The sequence below is a fragment of the Labrus mixtus genome, chromosome 16 (assembly GCF_963584025.1).
Source record: "Labrus mixtus chromosome 16, fLabMix1.1, whole genome shotgun sequence".
NCBI lineage: Eukaryota > Metazoa > Chordata > Actinopteri > Labriformes > Labridae > Labrus > Labrus mixtus.
In genome coordinates, this window is record NC_083627.1 from 1676327 (window position 1) to 1690705 (window position 14379).

The following is a 14379-nucleotide window of genomic DNA, read 5'->3' on the forward strand; positions in this document are numbered from 1 at the left end:
CTTGACTTGAGCGTAGTTCACTCTGGAGACAGTAAACAGCCGCTCACATTCAGAAATGTACGAAGAGATTCCGGGCACTTTCTGCTGACGGAACACCCCAGGCCTGCTACTTGAGGCTAACCAGGTCCCAGTCTGAAGACCTGTTAGCTAGGATCAGTACCAGGTCTCAGTCTGAAGACCTGTTGGCTAGGATCAGTACCAGGTCCCAGCTTGATGACCTGTTAGCTAGGATCAGTACCAGGTCTCAGTCTGATGACCTGTTAGCTAGGATCAGTACCAGGTCTCAGTCTGATGACCTGTTAGCTAGGATCTGTACCAGGTCTCAGTCTGAAGACCTGTTAGCTAGGATCAGTACCAGGTCCCAGTTTGATGACCTGTTAGCTAGGATCAGTACCAGGTCTCAGTCTGATGACCTGTTAGCTAGGATCAGTACCAGGTTTTCTCTGATGGTGTTCTGTTTAGCTGTGGAGCTACTGCATCTAAAAAAGCCACACCAAAATCGCCTGAGATCTGTCTGACTGCAGCGTAAAGAAACAAACAGATTTTTTGACAGTTCATGGCAACAAACAGGCTGAAAGGAAGAATCTCAGCACTTAGACCCACAACACAATGTCTCATAATTATGAAAAAGTTGCTTCACTTTTGCTCTGACCACAACTTTAGACAGGACAGCATGGAAACTAATGAAGACTAATTTACTGAGACATTTAATAATTAGCCTGCTTACCGTTAAATCTTAATGCAGTAAAAAGTCAGCCAACATCTAAAAACATGAAATCTAATAAAGCGCCTGAGAGAGAAAGGCCACCGAAACAGCCACTTAATAAAATGAAATATTGATTTTTAAATGTGAAATCTATACGAATACAATGTCATTTTTCTTCATCAGGGACATCTGACGGATTTTTATTTCTTCTCTTGTTCACTCTTAACTGCATAACTGTACACACACACACACACACATACACACACACACATACATTCCTATATAACATACAGAGGACCATCGATGTAAACCAACCAAGCATGGACCCTATTTTTTTTTTTAGAAATGTGCCTAACCAATTGGATTCCTTTCTTTGAAATGTTAACCGAGGACACAAATACACATCACCATGACTTTTTTAATTGTTCAGTCCATAATACTGACCGGAAAGATTGACTTCTAGTTCCGTTTTTTTTAACAAAAGAAGCTAATTATTAATGTGAGCCTTATATTTTACAATACATGCAACTTGTGTTTTAAGATTGAATGAACACACACCAGATGGTCCCTTAAAATCATTAACATTTCCCAGAGGATTTTAAAAACAATGAAATAAGGATTTAAAGCATGGCAAACAGCTTCATGGTCCCCAGTTGGTGATTGTGTAAAAATACACAGGTCCCATGTCATATAGGTATGCAAGTATAGTCACACACACACACACACACACACACACACACACAAACACACACACACACACACACACACAAGGTTTACTCTTTTGGTTAGAAGAAACGTAAAGCTTTGCAAAAGATGACTATGAAAAATAATTTTTAATTTATGCAGCAATTTCATTGTTAAGAAAATGAAAAGAGTGAAACCTGAAGGACTGAACACTGTCTCCCCCTTCTGGCAGTGAGAGTAATTACACACAAAATCATCCTTTCTGTTTTTTTACCTTTCTAATGAGGAGAGGCTTCACCCGTGGTTATCAGAATTGTTCCTTGCTGTCGATCACTTTCTTTTTCTTGTTTATGGAAAATCATGCTGAAAATTTAGAAAATACACACAAACCCTGGAAAAATCGCAAAACCCACAATGGCTGAAATTGTGTGAAAGCAACTGATATGCAGTGGCATGAGCTGGTCTATTGTTCATATTTTCTGCACTGATCTTTTTTAGCCAGTAGAAGATCTTGTAAAGGTCCTGAGATGTCATCTAACACTTCTTTGTAATCGTCCTGCGGTTCACCTCACAGGTTCAGGGATGTTCTCAGCATCCTGCTGGACCTGACAGAAGATTCCCGCTCTCTTTAGTAGAGTCCCCCGTCTCCAGAGCTCTCCTCACGCCCTGCCAGAAGACTCCCGTGTGTCGTCCAGCCTTCGACCAGCTCAGGTAGGTGTGTTTCTTCACCAGCTTCCTCATGCGGTAGTACGGAGACAGCTGCTGGGCCGGGATCTCCTCCAGAAACAGCAGGATCAACACGTCCTTCTGCTCGTCAAAGAGGCGGAAGCTGCAATAACACACAGGACGGACCACAGGTCAGGTTTTAATTTCATGCACTATATGCTTACAAATAACTTTTTTAAATTGTTCCTGTTTTTACGTCGTTCGACTCTGGCAGTCTCTGATATTTTTTTAGCTGCAAACATTTCTTTCTGCATTCTGATCAATTTGTTGATTGAGGTTTTTTTTCTTGTCTTGCTACTGTTTTCAATCAATTCTTAAACCTTTGCTGAAATCATACTTGGCCTTTAAAAGGTTTAAAAGATGCAGAGTAGGCATCATTGGCTGTTTATTATGTGATCTCATTTCTGTTTTGTTTCTTTTATTTTACACTTGATTATGTATTTGAGAGGCCTGTATATGTCCCTTCCTCTTGTTGTACTAATCTTTTGAGCTGTATTGTATTTTCTTTTTCAAGCCACACAGAACAACGACAGGCAGCGCCCCCACCTGGCCATCTGGATCTCTCTGGAGCACCATTCACTCTGCAGGTAGCTCCGGCTGATGACACAGATGGTCTTCCTGCTGCCGTAGATGGCATCTGTGATGTTCTCTATGATGGGCTTGCCTGCAGATACAAAGGGTCAGAAACATGTGATGTCAAGTAACCACCAACTTAAGTGTAGGCTACTGCAATTTCTTGAATGTATACATGTACACAGTGGCAGCTTGTCCATTATTCTACAGGAGAGGAGGGAGCAACTTTTCTGACAGATGGACACTCAGATGTACATCTTAATTTATTAACTGGATGCTAACACATAATAGAAATTGCCATAAACAGGCTAACAGAATTAGCATCCCAATGCGGTAATTACATGTTTTCTTAGGTTAGTTTCTTAGAATCTCTACAGTTTTTAACTCTATAGTCATGTCATTGGTCAAAAGTCAGTGTCCTGTGGGCTGAAGGAATTTAAGCCCAAATAATCAGCAACAAGGGGGGGGGGGGCATGACACCTGTCAGTAATTTACACTACAGAAGTGAATGGAAGAGGACGTTAAAAATAAACAAATTTTTATTGTAACTATTAGGTTCAGTTGATACTCTAGGTTCCACCAACATTTAAAAACCAATCTGTATCAAGGTGCGCCAGTAGCCTAACCGTTAGCTTGCATGCCATGTTCCGAGGCTGTAGAGCCTCCAGCAGCCCGGGTTCAAATCCGACCTGCGGCTCCTTTTCCTGTCATTCATTCCCCTCTCTCTCTCTCTTCTTAACTTCCGACACTATCCACTGTTATGTTTCTACAATAGAGGCATAAAAAGCCCAAAATAACTCTTTAAAAAAATATAAGAATAAGAACGATAATTATCTCATCTTTATTGAATAAGAATGGGAGGACTTATCCCTGCTAGCACATTCATACCTGCCACCCCTGAATGTGAATGTTTTCAAAATGATAAAGGATAACTATTTCATAGCTTTGCAGTCCTATGGGGAAGCATTGGACACTATGACAACTGCACTTTTGGGGCAGTAAGTACATCAATCGTAAGGCCAACAAGGCCATAGTTGTTTAACCTTTATTGATAAATAAGAGGGCTTTGTCAATTCTTAAAGCTTTCCAGGGTTGAAACAGACTGATAACAAATCAAACAACAGAACCAAAGCAAGACAGGTGTAATTATTTTAAAGGTTATCTCCTAACAGCAGGTTCAGACAGCGTTCATATCAGCTTCTATAATTCTTCAATACAGGTTCCTTTTTTTATTTCCCAGTTGATGTATGTTTAACAGGAGGTTGTCTATGACTAATCTAACTCTTAACATAGTTCTGAGAAATTAATCTGTGGCTGATTTCACACCAGAAGCTCCTAAACAGAAGAAGCCCATTTAATAAGCAGCAACACCCTAGACAGATGGAAATGGGAAGTGAAACCTATGAGGTGTATATACTTTAAAAATAAATTATTTGTGCTGCATGTCCAACATTTTTACGTGACAAAAAGAAGAAGGAGATGCAAAAGAAGAAGAGAAAAAGTTTCAAAAAGACTAACCTAAATATAATTTATGTGTGCAAAAAAATGGCACAAAAATTACAAATTTCAAACCAAAAAATAAATACTGAAAGTTGCCAAATATTTGTACATCTTAAGGATGAATTGCTACAGCAAACAATATGCATATTCAGAAATGTCTCAAAATGCATTCTTTCCTTTGGCCAACCAGGGGCCAATTCAACAAGTCAGATTGTCTGAAACCAAAAGAAAATTAGACAACTTTTCCGTCTCGTTGTTACTTCAGTGCTTTTTTTTATCATAGGTCTCTGGTCAGAATGGCTTATCTTCTTCAATATAGTGTGATGTTTATTTTGGTCCCATATTAAGTCAAATGGTCCATAAGTCAAGGGAGGATTTAAGTCGTATCCCCTGTGATTAAAAAGTCCTTACCACTGCAACCTGTCAAACGTAGTACAGACATAACAAATGCATCCAAGTAGTCGTCCAAATATTACAACTTCTGATTAAAAGAACAACATGGGGGTGGCCAAATCGGTCCACCTGAGGATTGAAAAGGTACATTAAACAATGGCTACATCAAGTTCTTTTACACAATTTATTTTCCTGAAAGGAATAAAATGTTATTTGCATGACCACATGCAAGTAGGAATGGCCATGATAGAGATTTATAAAGAGTGACGACGGAGGTAGGATGTTTTTACCTGGTTGGAAGTCTCTATGGTGCAGACAGAGTCTCCAGCCCTGCTCTCCCTCCAACGCTGGAAGCAACTCTCCATAGACCCAGGCCTCATCTTTAATGTTGTAGGAGATGAAGGCATCGTAGAGGTGAGGAACTCCCTTCCCCCTCTTCCTGCTGTCATAAAGGAAGGCCAGGAAGAGGTGGAAGGCGTAGACTAGCTGCCACCTCAGGAAGTGGTAGATGAATGATGGGAGGAGAGTAAGTACAACCAGACAAGTGCTGGACATAAAGCAAAGGAAGCTAAAGTCGATCCAACAGGACTGGAAATCAAAGTCCAACAACTTGGTTCCCTGTTTGGTTAGAGGAAAGCTACAGGTGAACTGAAAGGCGTTATCCACCTGAGTTTGGTTGTTGCTCTTCACCCATTGGATGAAGCCAGCGTTTGAGCAGTCACAGGTCAAAGGGTTGTTATCTAGGTCAAGGTAAATAAGTGCAGGAAGAGTCTGGAAGAGCCTCTCGTTGATTACTGTTATAGCATTGTCACTAAGTTGTAAAGATCTGAGAGCAGATAGATTGGCCTGTGCCACAAAATCCAAAGACTTTAGAGTAGTCCCACGAAGATCCAACTCCTGCAGGTTTGGGAATGACCTAAACAGTTCAGGACTCAGATCGGACAAAGGACTTTGCTTGATTGTCAAACTTTTCAGCTGGGAATTGAACTGAAATGTCTCTTGGCTCGGTGCAGAAATAAATATATTCTCAGCTGTGAAGTCTTCTAAAAGTTTCATAGACTGAAGCATTTCAATGTGTACATTAATGAAAAGGCCGTGATGATCACCGGTACACACCATTTTGAGCTTTTTTAGTGATTCTAAGTGAAAGATAGCTTTGTTTATGTTCAGAGGAGGACCTTGAAAAATGCTGTCAATATGAAAATAAATTGTAAGATTTTCTATCACTTGTAATGTCCGGAAGTTATTTTCAAACTCAATTGGAAGGGATACAGTAAGACTTGTCAGGTTGTTCAGTCCATCAAAAGCTCCAAGTTTTACCCTTCCGATATTATCAGATACTATATCCAAATGTTTAAGGGACCCTAAACCCTCAAAATCCCCCTTTTCAAGAGTATCTACAAAATGTTTTCCCAAATCCAAGACCTCAAGGTTTTGTGGGCCTATTTTGAAGGCGCCCCCAAATGTCCACAGTAGGTTCTCACTCATACGTAAAACCTTAAGGCTGTTAAGATTTTGGAAGACACAACTGTCCAGTTTGACAATGTGGTTATTATTCAAGAAAAGCTCTGTGAGGCGGGATGTGTTTTTGAAATCCTCACAGCCCAACTCAGAGATACGGTTGTTTCCAAGTTTTAGGACCTTGAGGAAGCGGAGACTTCTAATGTCATAGGGCACTATTGTGAGTAAATTGATCTCTAGGTTTAGGGACCTCAGTCTCCTCATCATTCCTATTGTGCCTTTGGGTAGTTCAGTCATTTTAGCACAGCTCAAGTCAAGCTCCCTTAGCTGAGAACAAGCTCCAAACTTAGCACTTAAGTTGGCAAAATAGTTGAAAGACAGATCCAGTTTTTTAAATGTTGGTATTTTGCAGACTGTAGCTAAGAGGCCTTTGTCGATCCATGGCTTCATAAAATTAAGTTGTAAATGTTGCAGTGAGTCAAGACTCTGCAGGACATTTTGAATCTCCTCAAAAGCAATTAAAGGGTAACTAAAGTGCAGTTGAGTTATGTTCCTCAGTAAAGACTTATCATGTATGTCCCATTTTAATCCAGAATATTCACCACATCGACAAAGGTTTATTGTCCTTAGATGAGGAAAGATATGTGTTGTGATGCTGAATCTTCTCAGGTCATTCCCTGCAACATCTAACAACTTCAGGCCTGAGGACACATTCAGCAGCAGATCTTTGGACTCAAAGCTGGATAATAGATTATCTCTAATGCTCATTGTCTGTAGGTGTGGTAGAAGTAGAAAAGACTGTATGTCATTAACTTTTCCAAGCTTGTTAAAGTCAAGTATTACAGTTTCTAAGCTGGACAGGAAGTGAAAGGCTGAGGAATGAATGAAGTGAAGGTTGTTCTTACTGAGGTCAAGCAAAGTGAGGTTTGATAGTCCCTGAAAGAGGTTTTCTGTCAGATGTGTTAGTTGATTATCTCTTATACAGAGTTTTTTCAATGCCACCAAGTCCATGAAAGATCCATCGTCTATGTGAGCAATCAAGTTGCTATTGAGGATCAAAAGTCTCAGCTTTGACAAGTTCCCAAAATCATCCCTGTTAATCTGTTTGATTGGATTGAGATATATTTTTACCGAGCATGCGTCTCTGGGGATGTCATCAGGGACAGCAACAAGCTCACGGCTTGAGCAATCCAAACAAACTTCAGCCAAGGCATCCTCAAAAAAGTCAAATGAGCAGTTTTTCAGGGAATAAGCCAGTATAGGCTTATAATGAAGCAGCAGACACAGGAGCAAGACGAGAAGTCTTCGTATTGATTGTGAAGAAAAACTTTCCGTTGCGGGCATTCTGATGTTCAGGACTTTCACTGCTGAGTATTGATGAGTTAATCTGGGGATGTTAATGTTCATCAGGGTTTCACATCTGCAGGAGAGGACACAAATGTTTAACAAAGGTAAATTATCCTTAAAGTGAATTTTGGGTTTGTTTGTTTTTTAACCTTGACCCTACTTATACAGAGTGTGGAATTTAATGAAAAACTACAGAACAATCTCAAACCTTTAAGTCCTCGGAAAAAATAATGATACCTGTCAGATAACTATCTTTATACCTGTCATCTAACAATTTATTTGATGCATACTGTACCAATCTGTATATAGAGTAAACCACAGTACAGAGACCCCTAACCCCTGGTAAAAACAATCTCAGAATTAGCTCAGATATCCCTAAAATTTCAGTTGCAGGGCCTCTTGACCTCAGCACAACCAATTATTCTTCACTGTCTTGGGTAGGTCTCAGATCCACAGTTCTTCCATGGCTTTCCTCACTGGTCCCTCTTTCTCTGTTTCCATTGGTAACTGCAAAATGCATAAAGTAGGCAGTCCATATAGAGCTCTGCAAGGATCAATTCTAGGTCCACTGCTGTTTAATTGCTATATGGTCCCACTGGGGTCCATAATTCACTCTTACGCAGACGATACACAGTTATACATATCTGTTTCCAGAAACAACTTAAATCCTGTCAGTCTACAACCTGGTCCAGACATTTGAGTCACTCGAGCTCAATATCACAAATTCAACCAATCATTCAAATGGATTCAAAATATGAATTGCACAACACATAGTATAACATCATCAATCTCTCAGCGCTTCCAACTGAAACTTCCACCGTTCCTGGTCTAACCATAGAGGTACATCACAACTTAAAATGTGCTGGTTCACCATGGCATACAGCTTGTTTCCTTTTTTTGCCCGTGCCCCTATCTACTGTTTTTTTATTTATTCTAATGCATTCTTTAAAATGTCTGAAACACAAACATTATGTAATGCAACTAAACAGTCTTTAAGTCTTAAATTTAGAAAAGTAAAGCAATTCTCCCTCGCCCTATCACGTAGTAGCATGACATATAAATCAGAACTTCAAATACTCACAGTTGTACTTCAGATCGTCACGTCTCATCAGTCAGACCTCAGCACTAAACATAGAGATGCATTTCACTTCTAGTATTTCCCCAAAAGCAGCAGAGGATGTGCACTCTGGTCACTTCCCTTTTATATGTGATATTTTTTAATCAAAACACAGTAAACTGCATTTAACCTTGGGTAGATCTTGGTGGTTTGATGTTTACCAATGTTCAGGGTCGCCCATAAGGCCGCCCCAATTTTAAGTAACAATGACCACATTTTATTTTACACCTTAAAACTCACCATTTTTTAAAGCACATATTTTATTTATTGTTGCTTCAGTAAAGTTGTTTCAAAATGTAAACCCCATCTTCTTAAAATGATATGAGCCTTTATTTTGTAATGTTACCGACATAAGCGGGCCCAGCAAGCAGTTTAGCCATTCCAGGACCAAAACAAAGTTAGGATGCCAGAAAAGAAAGAAGAAGAAAAGGAGGCTCAAACATTTGACCCCAAAAATAACTTATCAACAAACGTATTTCAATCAGCTCCGAAGGCTGATGGGAGCCAGGCAGAGGGAGCTAATGTTAGCCATGAGGCTAACAGTACTGATCAATGTGCATACTTTGATTTAAATCATATCAGGAAGGACCCAGTCACCGGGCCTTTCAGCGGCCCGGCAGGCCTGCCAAAGTTGGAAGACATAAACACACTTTTTTAGAGCAACACAAACTACAGAGAGAATAATTTTTCTGGTACAAAAGTGATGATGGTGACTTTGTGCTACTTCTCCTTTATCTCCGACTGAGTCAGCCATCACTGACAGGTGATAATTACATTTCCATGTCAGCCTTTCTTCTTCTTTTTTTCCTCTGTCATTACAATGGGACTGATAATTAGCCTCCAGTCCTCCCACAGCTTTCATCTCTCATGTCTCCTCTCTGTATTTTTTTCTTCTGTCACTGAAGCTTCCTCTTTTGCAGGGTTTCTAAGTTTGGACTTGCAAATGAGGCTTCCTGCCGTGGTCACACACTGTGAGCTTCTGAGAAACGCAGTACAATGAGACGAGGAGGTGGCAAGGTGTTAAAGCCGCGAGGGTGACGTGCAAAACAAAACAAATTAATGGAACTTAAATTAACCGAATGTCAAACAAACATGAAGTCTCCTGAATCAATTACTTTTAGGTGATCTTGATTTTAAAATTTTTACTATAGCCTCTGTACTTGGTCCGTGTAACATAGCCACTAAGCTATCGGCGCCCCTGTGAGCTCCACATTCCTCTAAGCACTAGCAGTTATCTGTGTCTGTGTCACTGTAGCTACGTCCATTTTTATACAGTTTATACGTTCTCACCTTGGATAATTTCTTTCTTATAAGCTTGCAAAGGTTATTTTACACATTTTCATTGTTGTTGTTTTCTACCTTGAGTTCAGCTTGGATGTTACGGGGCATTTTGACGAGTCGCAGATTTGTCCAAGAGCTCCAAATCTCAGGAGAAGGCGGACCTTGAGCTGAAATCTTCGGTTGAAATGTTGTCCGTTTATATATGTTTGAATTTTATGAGACTTAAAGTTTCCCCTGAAGATAAAGTATGACATTTGGTGAAAAACTTGAAACTGAAAAATTGAACTTGAAGACTCCTCGACCTTCCTCAGCCTGCTGCCGTGTTGTTATGTGATGAATCAAACTAAACACCTGAAGACTCTTCAGGTCTTTTCTGTCTTGAGTGCGTTTCATTATTCAGGTGTGAAATGTATCTGAGTGCTCTTTGCTGCATCACAACGGTTTCACTTCAGACGATAAGTGCTGCTTAAAAAAGCAAACTGAAAGATCTTTAACAGAGTCTGTGAGGACGTTCACACAGATACCGAGGAGGTCTCTTTTATTGTATTCACCTTCATATTCAGAGCTGCTGAACTGTAAAACAGAAAACGCTTTAAATTCTGTGTGCGCTGAACACAAAGCAGATACAAAAGATTCATAGAGGCAGAAAATGAACCGTCAGTAATTGATATGAAAATGTCTTTTATAACGATTTTCACCTCTTTATGTTTCATTGCACGTCTCTGAAGACGTCTTTCACACACTCTGCACTCCTGAGTATTTCTTGATGTTTTCCAGGTGGAGTGCATGTGGGAACAAATCTTTTTAACCCATTTAGAAATCCAAAGAAAACCGCCTCTAAAACCTGAAACAACCTCCCAAAAAAACTGAAGGTTTTCAGAAAAACTGCACAAAAAGTCGATGTTAAAGGGGACATATTATGAAAAATCCACTTCTACAGTGTTGCTGAACATATATCTGTGTAACCTGAGAGTCTACTGACCCACAACATGTGAAATAAACCATCCAGTCCTTTGTTTGTGGTCTGCATAAGTCTTACAACACAGAGAAAAATGCTCCGTTTCAAATGTGCTCTCCTTGTGATGTCACAGTGGGATTCTGGTAAAAAAAAAAAAAAAATCCCCTCCCCTCCCCTGGTATCTCCACCCATAGACTCCACACCCAGCTTAGAGCAAAACTTTTGAGCACGTTGGCCATTTTTATTCTCGCTACAGAGGAGTGATGTCTACGGGGAAAACTCAGGGGGCGGGGTCATTACATTTAAAGAGACACACACACCAAAACGGAGCGTTCTGAGAGAGCTGGTTTATACAGGGTCACAAACCTCCTCTGGTGCTTGATTCATGTTATATTTTGAATAAAGCACAGCACAGATGTTTCATTTAGACCACAGGGGGACTGTTTGAAAAGGTGGAAGAGGGGGATGATATGTCCTCTTTAAGTAAGATCTGTATTTCCCAGCGTCTATAGCAGATAGAGAAGTGGAGTTAAAAACATTTGAAGCATCAAACCTTTGGCTGTAAATCATTGCCGTCTTGATAACAACACCCTGAAATTGATCTGGTAACAATCCCTCGTGTTTTTTACCCAGTCCACTTTTTTTCCACAAGATGAAACCTTTAAAAACTGATAGAGCACAACAACTTGATGACATACTCTTCACATTTCGGTTCCGTCCTTATTTCTTACTTTGTCAAATAAAAACCCTTAAGCCGAACGCTCGATGTGTTTGGAGTCTTTAATCCCTCGTCTCTTCCCTCTTCAACACAACAGCTATAAAGTCACAGATAAATATTAGAAACTCTAAAGTCGCCTTTGGTAACTTCAGTTATTTTTTTTTTTTTAACAAAGCTGCAGCAGTTTGGCAAACTGTGGAGAAGAATGGAGGGATTACTGCTGATTAAGAAGCCGAGCGGAGTTCTTTTTTTTTTTCTCTCCCCTGAGCGTAATCCACCGCCGGGCCGCGACTCCATCGCTCCGCTCGCTGGCTCCGACAAAAGCCTCTGAAATCCTCCTCTGAAAAAAAAAGCTTCACTTCAAATATGGACTCTGAATAGAAGCAGAGTTTCCGTTTTCTCCGCAGCAGAGACTCAAAAACGTCTTAACAGGAAGTGGAAATCTGGGACACCTGGAACAGAAGGCCTCACACATCCTCCTCTTATCTGTTCCCTTCACAGCCAGCCTCCAGATTTATCACAGATGAAATATTAATGGAGATCTTTTTTTTTACTGGGTGTTCATCTTCACAGGTAGGTGAGGAGCTGGTGAGCAGATCGAGCAGGAAACAGGCGAGATGTTATCGGCTCTGCGGCGGCCATGTTGGAATCCTCCGCCCAGATTTTAAACGAGACTGTTACAGAGGGAAATGATTTCTATTCTGCACTTTTTCTACTACCATTGAGACACTGGAGGGGAGTGCGGGGGTCTCCTGAGGTAAGACATGATGTGAAAAAAGATGCAGGAGTAGTGGATGAGTCCTCTATACGACTCTCTGGCGCCCCCTACTGGTCCGGGGTGTCAAGTTGAAAAGCAGCGCCTCTGTAAACACGGGAACTTATACGAGCAGCGTCAGCAACAAGATTACAGCTGTGTGTGTGTGTGTGTGTGTGTGTGTGTGTGTGTGTGTGTGTGTTTTAATTAAATAGATTGCTAAGAGACCAAATTATGGCTCAGGACAATCAACACCATCTTATTTTATGACTCCATCAATGGAGCTTGTGCACACACACACACACACACACACACACACACACACACACACACACACACACACACACACACACACACGCAGCTTAATGACTTTGTGAATTGCCTGTTTGTTGATCGTTAGTTTCTTCATTAAATTTGGTTCTGACGTAAAAACAATAAAAACATTTGACTCGGGAATGTTTTCTTTACTAAATGAAGTCCTAACAGGAAGTCGTGTTGAAGACATAAAATCCTCGTCTGTTGGTTTTTTGTTTTTGTTTGTACTGTGCAAGAATTAAATGTGACCTACGGGTCTAAAATCTGAGTACAAGCTGCATTCTTTCTAATGACCAGCAGGGGGAGAATTTACTGGTTAGAAAAAGAAGTCTCTGATAAAAATGTTTTGATTTATTCCCTAAATAAAAAATTCTCCTGTTGAGTTCATCTTCTCAATCTGTAGTTTCAAATCTTCCTAAAACAGCATGATGTCCATTTAGTAGATGAGGGTCCCATTAAGAATCCCAGAGACCAGAAAGAGGGGGAGGAGTTAGGGGGTTAGACCTCAGCAGGGAGGTTTAAGTGGTCCGGTTCACTTTGGTTCGGTTCATTACACATTTATTGACGTTTCCACTGTCAGAAGTTGGGAATGTTACCAAAATCACCGATCTGTACCGTCCTACTTTTTTGGTACCACTCTGTTGGGTTGCCAAGGTTACCGATCTGACCCTAAAGGGCGGAGCTATCTGTTGATTAGTAGTAAGTATTAAAGTGACACCAGGGGGGGAAACAAGTTGGGGAGACAAGTATTTTGTGTTTGACCTTGAGTAGAGGTCAAAGACAAAAGACGCCATGTTTAAATATCCCTTGGATTTCAAGAGAGTCTGCACCGTTATAACCTGCAAGTGCAGCCGCCACCATCACCCACTGCACGCCACATGACACGATTCAAATCCCCCCCCCCCCCCCCCTTTCATTGTGTATTGCAAAACACTGCGCATCCCCTCAGAGAGCATGCTGGGATACGTCATCGTGACATGCACTTTTCTCTGTCATGAGATCATAATAATTCTACTTTCTCCCTCTTACCTCCAAAATTCAAAAGACCCCTCTGGCGCCCCCTGGTGGGGTCAGGACCCCCCGTTTAAAAGAAATCACTGATCAAGAGAAACCTGACTCTTTAATGATGTGGAAAATGTTTCAAGTGTTGTTTTTATTGTGCTGTAACATAAAAGGCAACAACATGGACACACACACACACACACACACACACACACACACACACACACACACACACACACACACACACACACACACACACACACACACACACACTTGGGGAGTTGAGGCTGGGTGTGATATAACAGAACTCTGTGTTATTATTGTGGGGACGATGAGATTATTTACTGTGGTATCAGTCAGCTCCCTGCAGAAAAACAGACTTATTACATTCAGGGTTCATTAAAGCTGCAGCACACACACACACACACACACACACACACACACACACACACACACACACACACACAAAAACAATATTAAAATCACGCCTCAGCAGAATCTTCCTCAGGATTGTTGGCAGGTCAGAGTGAACGTGTGCAGCAGATCACAAACACGCTGCTGTTGTGTGTTTCAGAACGAAGACACACAAACTGCTGACACACACACACACACACACACACGCACACACATCTAATAAATGATGCAGATTCTGAGGGGGGTTTTATTATCAGTCTTGTGGACTTGTTGTGAGGACGGCTGCAGGATAGAAGTCGATGAGAAAAGGAGAACGCTGCTCAGATTATTTATTTATTTTGTTTATCAAACTTAACGAGTTTATCGTCTCTGAAACCGTAAATTAGTTTTAATCTCGATTGAATGTTGAATTTAAACAGGCGATCGCTGT

At 40.7% G+C, this 14379-nt stretch overlaps 1 protein-coding gene across 1 annotated transcript; it reads right to left on the reverse strand.

The window, feature by feature from the left end:
• Positions 1 to 1677: 1677 nt before the first annotated feature.
• On the reverse strand, positions 1678 to 7387 carry LOC132991491 (toll-like receptor 13). The gene is made up of 4 exons (XM_061060275.1): positions 7175 to 7387; positions 4873 to 7111; positions 2663 to 2780; positions 1678 to 2219 (listed from the first exon to the last, which is right to left on the reverse strand). The coding sequence occupies exons 1-4, from the start codon at positions 7385 to 7387 to the stop codon at positions 1979 to 1981; spliced, it is 2811 nt and encodes a 936-aa protein (XP_060916258.1). The 3' UTR covers positions 1678 to 1978.
• Between the last annotated feature and the right edge of the window lie 6992 nt (positions 7388 to 14379).

Coding starts and splice junctions, on each gene's coding strand:
- LOC132991491 (XM_061060275.1), bottom strand. CDS start 7,387: ATGCCCGCAACGGAAAGTTTTTCTTCACAATCAATACGAAGACTTCTC. Junction 2,781..4,872: donor CCATAGAGACTTCCAACCAG/GTAAAAACATCC, acceptor TTGTATCTGCAG/GCAAGCCCATCATAGAGAAC. Junction 2,220..2,662: donor AGAGAGATCCAGATGGCCAG/GTGGGGGCGCTG, acceptor GTGTTATTGCAG/CTTCCGCCTCTTTGACGAGC.